Source organism: Eublepharis macularius, chromosome 2 (assembly GCF_028583425.1).
Source record: "Eublepharis macularius isolate TG4126 chromosome 2, MPM_Emac_v1.0, whole genome shotgun sequence".
Classification (NCBI taxonomy): domain Eukaryota; kingdom Metazoa; phylum Chordata; class Lepidosauria; order Squamata; family Eublepharidae; genus Eublepharis; species Eublepharis macularius.
Window position 1 is genome coordinate 94,495,498 of NC_072791.1, and position 12,074 is coordinate 94,507,571.

General features: G+C 37.9%; 1 protein-coding gene across 6 annotated transcripts in view; it reads right to left on the reverse strand.

Moving 5' to 3' along the window:
- CAPRIN1 (cell cycle associated protein 1) overlaps window positions 1–12,074 on the reverse strand; it is a 46,705-nt gene continuing 34,631 nt past the window's right edge. For 3 of the 6 annotated variants that reach the window (XM_054970588.1, XM_054970586.1, XM_054970587.1), the window contains 7 exons: window positions 6,936–7,046; window positions 6,219–6,368; window positions 5,884–6,037; window positions 5,180–5,374; window positions 4,230–4,330; window positions 2,559–2,622; window positions 1–1,161 (listed from right to left, as the gene is read on the reverse strand). In XM_054970588.1, coding sequence (XP_054826563.1) covers window positions 1,097–1,161; window positions 2,559–2,622; window positions 4,230–4,330; window positions 5,180–5,374; window positions 5,884–6,037; window positions 6,219–6,368; window positions 6,936–7,046 — 840 coding nt within the window. In that variant the 3' untranslated portion in view covers window positions 1–1,096. Of the gene's footprint in view, window positions 1,162–2,558; window positions 2,623–4,229; window positions 4,331–5,179; window positions 5,375–5,883; window positions 6,038–6,218; window positions 6,387–6,935; window positions 7,047–12,074 lie in introns of all 6 variants that reach the window. The other 3 variants (XM_054970591.1, XM_054970589.1, XM_054970590.1) reach the window with 3 other exon arrangements.

A 12,074-nucleotide genomic window follows, 5' to 3' on the forward strand; every position in this document is an offset into this window, starting at 1 on the left:
CATTTTTTATAAACATGTTTTATTTATCTTGCTTAGATCTGTAACTGCTGGATGTAATTTCCCTTAAAAGGAAAAACCAATCCAAACACATACTGGTGCTTATCAAAAGAGAGCAATTTAAAAGGGCAGCAGCAGAGACTTGAGATTTCTTAAAACCTTCAGACTGCAGAAAAGAAAGAACATGTGACCAAAAGTGTTATGAATATCCATTAATTTTCATCAGTACCTGCATAAGTTATTTAGATGATAATACAGCAAGATCAAGTATTAGCGACAGACAATGTGCAAGTTATAAGGAAAGATAAAGAATACCAATCCTTACAAATGTCATTGCTATCCAAGAAATGTGTTCAGGAGAGAGCTCTTTAACACTTCACATTGGTAATAAGGATAGCAATCCAAATTACATCTTCTATTTATGACAGAAAATTTAAAAATGCTGATCAAAGCATAATTTGGAGTTTGCAGAAATATATCAACAGTAACACAAAACAATTAATGCATCCCTTTGCCACAGCAGGTCAGGCCTATAAGGAAAATGCTGTAACTAAGGGTGTGCATAAGCTGCCCACCATGTTATTTAGTTACCATAGAGGCATCATTATAAATGTTCAGTGCTTCACTCTACCAAAACAGCTGAAATGTAGTTGCTATCAACTCACACTTCGCTTCTTCAATCTTCCTTTTGTGTAAGTTTAAATATACCAATTAGGGATTTATTGATTTTTATCCAAATTTGCTGCGTTGCTATAGAATATCAATGGAGTCAGTCATGGGTCATTTCTGCCTGTTAACTATTGAGATTTTCATTACCCTGAAACTGCTAATTTTTCTTTAAATCAGAGCAAGGGTAAAAATTCTGGAATTCATTTGCAAGGCTCAAGATGATGCTTAGGCTAGAACATGCAGAGTAAACGCCGTTTCTTTCCATATCCAGGTAATATAAAGTTGACAACTGTCTTTATGGGTAATGAAAATAATCCCTTTACTATGAACTTCCTCTAAAAAGGAGAACAAAGAGATAACTCTTCTGGTAACATGTATGGTACACTGGCCAGTATGTTTTTGGCGTTTAAATGTAATCCTGTGAATTAGTTTAATTCACTTGCTGAGCATTCATTTGAGGCATCCCTCTGTTGGGTCTTGGGGGCCCTCCACGACCTAGAACATAAAAATAGTGTTTTATTTTTTTATCAAATGGGATCATTTGGTATTCAGAATGGCTCTCTTTCCCCAGTATATTTGTCTCATGACAAGAGATATGGAAGTAAATTGTGCATCAAATGCATCAAATTTTACTACTGGCAGTGGGCCCTAGACTATGCTTTCAAAAATTATTCAACTACATACTGAAATGTAGTTAATAAAGCATGATTTTATGTACAGGTTCAATAGGCATAACTATTTTTACTTTACTATAGACCAAGAGCAGGCTACCCCTCCCCCCACAGCAGCTGGTGTGCCAGAAAACAAACTGGGAAAGGGGAGGAGACAACAGTTGTACTTGGCCAGACAGATTAGGAGCAAGATGAGCACCTGTGGCTGGGTGGCTTGAGGTGGCGGTGATGGGCATTAAGTCCTGCCTATCGCCTTCTCCCACACTGCTAGCACTTCACAAGCTTGATGCTTGCAAAAAGAAACAGCATTGTGTTCAGTTCAGCATGTGTCCCAGGAGTTGCCTACCTCCAGTATAGATTGGATCAGACAACACTTTATCAGACTAACTTCCAGTAATGTTTCAGAGCTTCATGTTACTAAAAGTTATTAGAAATTCCTGTAACATCCTGCTGCTATCTGTGACTTTTTAACAAGAAACTTCAACCAAATTCTGAGATTTAGCTGTCTACAGAACTTATGAAGAGTTAATAGCTGACCCACTAAAGATATTAGGCACAATCCAGTCAAGCAACAGCACTAGATCTGCATACAGAGTTCCCTACCTCGCCTAGGAAGCATAAAGAGCACTGCCTCTTTTATCACCCTCCAAACTTTCGTCTGTGCTGGTGCTGTGCCATGCCCAAGACCAGATCAAGCCCACTGCTTAATTTAGTAATGAAGTATTGGCACATTTAAATATATATGCGGCAAACAGGATAAAAGCAGAAAATATTTAAATTTCTAATATTCTTATACAAAAATGCACCAAAACCTATGTACCATACACACACATACAAAAACAGAACTCCACAAAGGCTACAAGTAACACAGCATCTTTATTAAAACTCAAGGAGCAATAGCAAGATACAAATGCAGCAATTATTGAGGCTGAAAAGGGGCTAAGAGCCTGCCAAACCCTTTTTACGGTATAAGTGCACACCTATAACTGGGTAAGCTTACATTTTTCAAGACTTATTTGTGAAGAGTACAAAATATCCAAGTAGCCTTAAATATAAACCTCAGCAGGCAAATGTAATCCATACACAGCTCAAAGGTTAATTAGCAGCTTCCAACAAATAGCTTGGAAATTTAAAAGTATTTGAAATGAAATATAGGAGACGTTCCCTTTAGTCTGCAACCCTCTCCAGGTGCATATCAGAAATTCATCATTTGAATATTACCTCGAGGGGCTCCCCGAGGACCACTTTGTCCAGAGCCACGCTTGAAATTCTGTTGATATCCATCCTGAAATAAAACAGAAGACCAAATACTTGTTTTAAAAAGTTGTTTCAAAAGCTTTTAATATCCTCCACCCCCATTTTTAATACTTCACAGGCACTATATGCAGTCCCAAACGCCATATGCGGTGTTCCACAGGCCCTTTACCCTACTGCAACCCCTCCTCAAGTTGCCCCTGAAAGTTAAATAGCCCTCCTGATTAAGGTTGAAAAGAGGCATCGAGAAAAATGTCCTGTTCCTTTAAGACAAACAAAAATTTGTGGTAGGGTATGAGCTTTCATGAGCCACAGCTTCTTCAGATACCTGGTATCTTCAGATACCTACCTGGTATCTGAAGAAGTGAGCTCATGAAAGCTAATACCCTACCACAAATTTTTGTTAGTCTTATAGGTGCTACTGGACTCTTGCTCTTTTCTACTGCTACAGACAGACAAACATGGCTACCCATCTTGATCTGTTCCTTTAATAGAGGATTAACATGTAGAAGTTGGGCAGCCAATGCTTTTCACAGCATGGAGGTCAATAACATCACATTAAGCCTCTATTAAAGGGACAGTATATTTTTCTCCAAGCAGTTGGCAACCCACTACTAGCTAGTATTGGAAACCATGTTAGGGGATACTAGGTAGGCTTTTTTTTTTAAAGTAAAAGCACACACATACACAAGCACTTTTCAGGCACACAAGGATCTCTTCAGATCCCAGCCAGCAATCAGACATAATTCCACAAGAGACTAGAAAACAGAAAATATTTAGGGCCTGGTCTATTTCCATCTTATGCTAAAATTACTGCTCCCAAAGACCAAAGTAGGCTTTACCTATATATTTAAAAGAAAATTGAAGCGAGTATAGCACAGTGACTAAGACAATGAGCTATGACCCACAAGGTACAGCCATAAGTTGATTAAGCAACCTTAGGTAAGATGCTTCTGGATTTCTTGTGGTTATATACATTATTCTTGTTATCCTGACCTGGATTATAGAGATCTTAGACATCTGGACTAGTAAAAAATTATCATATACACCGAAGTGTCTTTGGTTGTTGTTCTATTTGAATGGGGGAAGTGGAACTACTCACTCCAAGAGTACCTACATCTTTTTCGAGTTTATTCAGTGCTTGGTCAGGCACTCTATAATATATGGTGTGCATTAAACAAAGACCATGGAGAAAGGTCTCACAGCCAAAACATATTTGGTTACATGTGTATAATGATGTAGGATGCCTGTAAATGTATGACATCTCCATGTGTATGGGTATAATTGTTCAAGAATTTCTACCCTAGGAGAAGAAACCAGAGTGATATTGTTTTAATCGTAGAGTTTTAATTCTTGGAATTTATTAAAGATACTGGTACTTATGGTACTTGTTTTTCTTTTTTGTTCTTTCAACATTTTTGGTTATCAAGTCCTCTTTGAGCTGAAGCTCCTCTTTTTTTCTTTGCTGAGCACTAAATAAACAGGATTTTTATTAGTACTGCACTCAGCATAGTAATTCCTTATCAAATTATATTTATACATAAGAAATTCATCAACTGAAAAAAAAAAACAAGATTCAACAATCTCAAAAACCTCTACTCCAATACTGGAGTTTTTTTTCCAGGTCAATCAACTTACCCGCTGGTAGTTGGAATAGTCTCGAGGAGCATTAAATTGTCCCTGTGTGTAACCACTATTTGGAGTATTGGAAAATGAAGGGCGGTAGCCATCATATCCTCCTAAAAATCAGGATAAAAAACCTTATTGAAAAGCATCGTACATCTTATGGAAGACAGGTGAATATATTCAACAGAACAGCAATATTCAAATAAAGAAAAAGTATTCTATATTATAAAAAGCAGCCTGTGTGTCATCTCACAGATCAGGGAAAAACTGCAGCACTTAGGAGGCTCATTTGCCAGTTAGCTTTTTATATATATGGCAGCAATAATAACATTCCTTATATATAGAATATGCTAAGCCTTCATGATGCAGTGCAGGATGGCAAGTTATTAGACAAAGTGTCTCTAAGTTTGTGCCACACCCCTTTTTTATACAAAATTAGTCGATAAGTGTTTAAACTGCACCTGGGCTCCTGTGCGCCATTCAATGTCTTCAGTACTGTTCAAGATTTCATATTGTATATTATTTACATTTAGTAACGCCATTACTTAAAAGTAATTTAAGAATTGCAGGCACCAAAACCAAGAATCCCACCAAATGTCATAGTCTGAATAAATGAAAGACTTGCTTTTGTAAACCAAGGAAGCAACAAACCCTGAAAAAAGATGCAGCCATTTAGCAGGTTACAAACGCAAGAAAGTCAGTTTCATACTACATTATGTTAAACTCTCCACTGAAACAGTTTTATTGTTAGTTTCTTTGCATCTTTCACTTTTGTCTCATTTTTTCTTCTTTACTCACTGAAATCTATAGCAGAGCAAATACAACACAAGCTCAGACTGCTCTGCAATATATTTTTTTTCTAAAAAAGTTAAAAGCATGCCAATATATCACTTAATGTTCTGGACATTCTGCATTTCTGAAACACATTCAGAATTAGTCTCAAAAGGTTTTTAAGTTTTTACCTCTAAACCCATTGGCTGGTCCCCTGTATCCATTCATTAAGCCTCGAGTGCCGCGTGATCCACCACGAGACACTCCTCGGCTGTTATAATAAGGCTGACTGTTACGTGGGAACCCAGTATTCTGTTGTGGAGGCTGCTGGTGGTTACCTGCCACTTGATGGGACTGGTCCGGGGAACCATGGTAGGTGCCAACCACTAAAATGAAAGAACCAAGAAAGTACTAGGTTGGTATTTATAACTTCAGTTTCCTAAAGATTCAAAGAATATCAAGCTAACTCACCAATTTACTCTGCTTAAGAGCCACCAAGTAGGACAGTAAATGTTTACCTACCTAAAGAAAGATTGTTTACATAATTAAATCCAACATGGCAGTCTGAATTACCTAAGCATGGTAGAATGTTATTTAGATGTCTGCATATAGGGCTATATAGGGCTTAGTTTCAACATAACACTAACATATTTAATAGTATTACTCTAAATTACTCTTCATTTACCAGGAGAGGTAAATGATTTTATTTGATGTGGTACAGCATTTTTCTATTTCTATATCCCTGAAAAATTGTAAAATTGCTTCTTCTCACCATACATCTACTAAACTTTATTCAGATTGAAATTCTTAGCTATCATTTGTTTTATTTGATCTATATCTCTTGAAAAACTGTTTTTAGAACTAAACATTTAGGCTCCATATTTCATAAGTGTACCTGTCTGGAGCTGCTGCTCTTGCTGAAGTTCTGATTGCTCTACTTGATGAGGCTGACTGGAGAAAGACTGGCTGTAACTGGTCTGGTACTGGTTTTGCTGCTTTAAGGTTTCTGGCTCATTGACAGGAGGAACAGGTGCATTCATGTTAAATACCTACATGAAAAATAAATAGGACTCCGTGATATATTTGGTATACTCCTCACTAAATGCTCTTGTGCAACTCTTGTGCCCTGTAAACTTACTTGCAGCACAATTAATCATTGCTATTTCAGTATACTGACTTCCAAACATTTTGCCATCTAAAGTAAATGCATGATACTAGTTTAGTACTTACTGTCTGCATGGACTGGAATGGAGCTGCATTGACATTGATTCCGCTGCTATGCAAAGGTTTGCTAGTGGCAGCCTGGAATACCTGAGGCTGGGATGCAGCTGGAAGTGGTGATGATGTTGGTGTCTGGTCTGCATTTAAAGTTATTGAAGCCTGGTAAATAAATTGAGACTGATGTTATGTTAGTAAGTCTTGAAACAATTAATATCAAGAGATGCTATATGAACAAGTTGAGGCAATTGTTCAGCAAGAGTTCCTAAGGCAAAGACAGACTCTATGACTTCCATTACCCAAACTGTATTGTCCTGCTCTACACTAAGGTGGAGCAATTACTAGAAGTCTCTTTCCCACTACCTTCGAAGCTCAAATTAACGTGGGAAAAATGAATCCTTGAAGAGGTCACACTATGTAAAAGTGTCCTTCCTATCAAGTAAATATCAATTTTATCTCCTCATCCTCTGATTATTTGAATGCAATCTTAAACCTGCATTTCTAAAATAAATGGTTCTAATAAAAGGGAGGTATATCAGAAGACACAAACAAAATTAAAATATACCAATAATCCAGAAAAAAATGACTAAACAATTCATACTCAAAAGCAAAATTAAAATCTTGATATCCTAGTTTTCCATTAGAGGGCAACACACTACCTTCACCTATAACTGTGGAAATGTAGTATGGTAGTACCCTTGCCAAACAAACTGAAGTCTCATAACTTGCCTGAATCTGGTCAACTGATTCTTTCTGAGGCCGCTGCTCAGTTGAATGAGAAGGCTGAAACATGGGCTGGGATGCTGTATATCCCTCACTTGTGGAAGAAACCAAAGGGACCTGTCAAAGTTTTAAGATTTAGCAGAAACTCCTGCCAGGATCTCTGGGTAAATCCTTTATATGATTTTCTTGAGGTTTTGTGAACATCTATGCTAGCAACATTTTTCAGCATAATTAAATCATGGTTAAAAACACTGAAAGGGTGAAAAGCTAAAGTTAATCTTTTATCCAAGTACATAAACAGAAAAGTCTTATTTCAATAGTTTTATCAAGTCCAAATTAAATAAGTGATTTTTTGTTTGAACAGAATCCTCTTGCTGTAGCAGTATTTGCTTGTCTCCCCACAATCAGTCTTCTGGTTACAAATGAATGTTATCTTCCCTCCCCACTTTTATGCTGTTTGCTTAAATGCTAGTTTTACACTACTGTTTTTACTGGCTGCTGTTTTAAATTAGGAGTAATTTATTTTGTATTTGTATTTTATGGGCTTTATGTTGTTTTATGCTTTTGGCAGATTCTGAAGGATATAATTCAGATTCATTAGCGTTTATTCAAAAGGAAGGCAACCCTAAATGTAAGATGACTCCCCCCACCCTGAAAAAAGTTACACCCCCAAATGTTTTTTAACTGGATATAGCTAACTTCTATGAGAGAGAAAGATAACTTTTTAAATGACATACCAGGGGGAGAGACACCCAGGTTTGCACTCAAGTAAATATGTAAATTTAAGAATTTAAAGAATTTAAGAAATACGTAAATTTAAGAATAAGAACTGCTTAAGTAAACTGTAACAGGATTACAACTATCTAAAGCTGATTTTGACATTTGGACCCACAATAATATTCTTTATGTGATGTGGTAGGACTCAGCATGGTGAGCATGTTTGCACATTACTACACACAACAGCCTGAATGAACTGGTGAAGCAAGTTTACACAACATACACTGCACAACATACACAATATGTGCAATTTCTTCCTGGATCAAAATGGTAGAACCATCATGCAAACTGGACAAATTGTGTATCTGCTTATATGCATGACTGCACAGCTCACATAGGACAACACTCGCATTGTTGAGCACAACTTCCTGAGGCGCAGCTCCAGCTCCCAATATGTGCAACGTGTGACATCTGAACCAAGCTGAAGAACAGTAACTAATTCAGGAGACGATGTATTAATGCGCTAGTATGGGGACTACCATTACATAATTTAGCGCATTCCTTAAATCTGTGGCACCATTGTAAAATTAAGCAATTTTTTCTGTAACTAGTATAATACTAAACTTTTAGTTTCCATTTTTTCTAGGACATGTTTTGAGAGTCTTACATTTCCTTTTCTGATTAATAAACTCTTAATTTGATCCTAATTTGTCACATCAGCAAAGGAATTAAATTACTGGTACAGCAGAAATAGCTGAGGAAATACAATGGGAAGATAACTGGTAACATATGATGGCTTCTAATTTACCTCAGAATTTTTTTGTAGAATTGACTTCCGGTTTGGGATTTATGGAGGTCTGACGCAGCTCCACTTGCGGAGCTGACCGGACTGCCGTTTTTAACCGGCCGGCGGGGGTAAATCAGCCCGCGGCCGACTGCTCTCAGGCGGAGAGCAGGCAAAGAACGCTCAAGACCTCAGGGCGCGTTGATCTCGGGCGAGGGGGGGCTCTGCGCAACGGGCCCCCTCCCGACCCTTGAGGTCCCACCCTGTGACAGGTCGGCTACGATCTCTGCGGCAGTTTCGGGGCCAATGCGGTTGGCATAAGACCTACGTACCCAAGCTTCAATAGGGGAAAGAAGAGTAGAGGAGAAACTAAGATTGAAAAAGTGATTACAACCCAAGGAAAGTGAATGAGAAGGTAAAGATCACTATCTTCTGATACGGGACAGATTGTTAAAAGTAAAGAAGAATAAAAGTAGATTTTCAAACTGCAACAGGCTAATTACAAAGAGGGGAAGACTCGGCAAGAGTTGTATTAGAGAAAAGACTAAGTTTAAAGAAGTTATTAAAGAAATTGGACTATTGTTTTGAATACTTGCGGTTATGGAGCTGTGAGAAAATTTTATCATCGCGAGAGCTACTGTGGGAAGTCGGGAAACAGGAAGTACGTAATAACAATAGAGTTGCTGGAGAGAAGCGGCCCCTGCCGGAGGGCAGGAAGAAGGGAATCGCCATTTTAGAAAGGGGAAGAGTCGCGGCTTCAGCGGAAGAGGAAGTAAGCCATTTTGGATTACAAAAATCATAGAAGAACCATAGAGAAAAGACGCCCGACATTTTGGATTTTCTAAAAGTTTTTTTTTGCAAGAAGACCGGGACATTTAAATTAAAAGGACATTAAATTTTACGCCACGGAGTTAAGGAAGAGAGCAGACTCGTGGGAGCGAGCCAAAGCAAGCCCCACGATGTCGAAAAAAGAGTGGCAATCGGCAATAGAAAATCTAGACAAAAAACTCTTAGAAGTGATTAAAGAACTTAAGGACATGAAACCGGAGCTGATAAAAGAGGTTAAACAGACAGTGAAAAGTGAGCTGTCAGAAGTGAAAAAAGGTATGGAAACAATGCAAAATGAATTTCAAGGAACACAGCAGAGAGTCAAAGTAGTGGAAGGTGCGGTGGAGAATCTAGCTGATACGCAACAAACAGAGATGAGGCTGATGAGGGGAAGAATGGTGGTTGCGGAAAGTAAACACATGGAGAAGCAGCTGAGATTTCGCGGCTTGCCGGAAGTGGAAGGAAAGACAGCGCAAGAACAGATTACTGAGGTGTTAGCTGAATACCTGGGAAAGGAGGAGGAGGAGGAAGTTGTGGCTATCCTGGACGTGGTATATCGCGTAAATTCAAGAATTGCGACCCAGAGGAAATTACCAAGAGACGTAATTGTGCAGTTCACGACTCGAAATATGAAAGAGAAGATTGTGACTAAACAGTTTCAAGATCCATTGGAGATTGATGGCAAGACGATTATCATTATGAAGCAATTACCCAGATGGGTGTTACTAGATCGGAAAAAATATAAAGCGCTAATTCAGATTCTGAAGGACATGAAAATCAGGTATAGATGGGAATTACCAGAAGGAGTGTCCTTTGAATTTGGTGGGGCCAAAAAGCGTATCAGATCTGAACGAGAGATGGAGCGTTTCTTAAAGGACAATGAAAAGGACTTACCAGCAACAAGATTATGATTATGGAGTGTAAAGTCTTATCTTGGAATGTAAATGGACTTAATTCACCGAATAAGAGAAAAAGCATTTTTCACTAGCTATTAAAACAAAAATGTGATATTGTATGTCTGCAAGAGACCCATATTCGAAAACAGGACGTAAAATATTTAAAATCGAAAAAATTGGGTAATGATTTTGCAGCGGCCTCTAATAAGAAAAAAAGAGGAGTTGTGTTGTATATAAAAGAGGAGCTGCAGCCAAAGTTTGTAATGAAGGATGTGGAAGCCAGATTCATAGCAGTGGAATGTATATGGAATTTAAAGAGAGTGCTGGTAGTCGGAATTTATGCACCTAATGGAGCAAAAGAAAGCTTCTTTGAGGATTTGAGGAAGCAATTAGATGAACTTTCATATGACCAGATAATTCTTGCTGGAGATTTCAATGGAGTGACAAATTTGGAATGAGATAAAAAAATCACCAACTGCACAAAAGAAAAGAGGACTGTTACCAAAGTTGTTTTTTGAACTGACACAACAGGAAACCTTAGAAGATGTATGGAGAAGACAAAATCCTAAAAGTAGACAATTCACGTTCTTCTCCGCAAGACATTCTACACTATCGAGAATTGACATGATCTGGGCCTCAAAAGACTTAGCGTTATGGACTAAGGAGGTGGAAATAATGCCGATGGTAGGCTCGGATCACAATCCAGTTATGTGGAAATTGGGGAGAAGGAGTAAAAGGAAAGGATGGAGAATAAATGAGGACTTGTTACAAGAGGGAGAGAACATGGAGATGTTGAGAAGAGAGACAAAGTTCTTCATACAATACAACATGAATAAAGAAGTACCAACCAACAAGGTTTGGGACACCTACAAGGCGGTAATTAGGGGCATACTAATGGACTTAAATGGAAGAGCTAGAAAAAAGAAAGAGGAGAAGAGAAAGGAGATTATGGAGAAAATAAAAGCCAAAGAAATACAGTTAAAGAAGAGACCAGGGAAAAAGAAAATTTATCAGGACATTAAAATACTTCAAGAACAGCTGACAGCAATGAATAACAAAGAATTGGAGTGGAATCTGAAAAGATTGAATCAAAAAGCGTTTGAAGGTGCAAACAAACCTGGGAAATATTTGGCATGGCAACTGAAAAAGAGAAAGGAAAAGAAAACAATAAATAAAATTTGTGAAGATAACAAAATGTATTTGGAACAGACAGCCATTAGTAGAGCCTTCTATAAATTTTATGCTAAATTGTATAAGAAAGAGGTGAACAAAGAATCAATAGCGACATATTTGGAGAAAATGAAGCTCCCAGTAATTTCGGAAGCTTGGAGAGATAGATTGAATAATGAAGTAACGGATGAGGAAATAAGAAAGGCAATACAGTCAACAAATCTGGGAAAGGCGCCAGGGCCAGATGGACTTACAACTAAATTTTATAAGGTAATGGCTAACGAACTGGCACCATTCCTAAAAGAGGTGATCAATGGAGTCTTAAAGGATCAACAGATTCCAGATACCTGGAATGAAGCTAACATATCATTGATCCCCAAAGAGGGCCAAGATCTGACTAATGTGAAAAATTACAGACCTATATCGTTACTTAATAATGACTATAAAATCTTTGCGAAGATACTGGCGGAGAGAGTGAAGGGATGGCTTTCGGAAGTTATTGAGGAAGAACAAGCAGGCTTTTTGCCAGATAGACAAATCAGAGATAACCTAAGGACAGTGATCAATGCTATTGAATATTATGATAAGCGTTGTGATAAAGAGGTTGGTTTCTTCTTTGTTGATGCTGAAAAAGCGTTTGACAATCTGAACTGGGACTTTATGTTTGCCACTATGGAAAAGCTACAAATGGGAGAAAGATTCATAAGAGCAATTAAAGAAATTTATAGAGACCAGAATGCAGCAATTGTG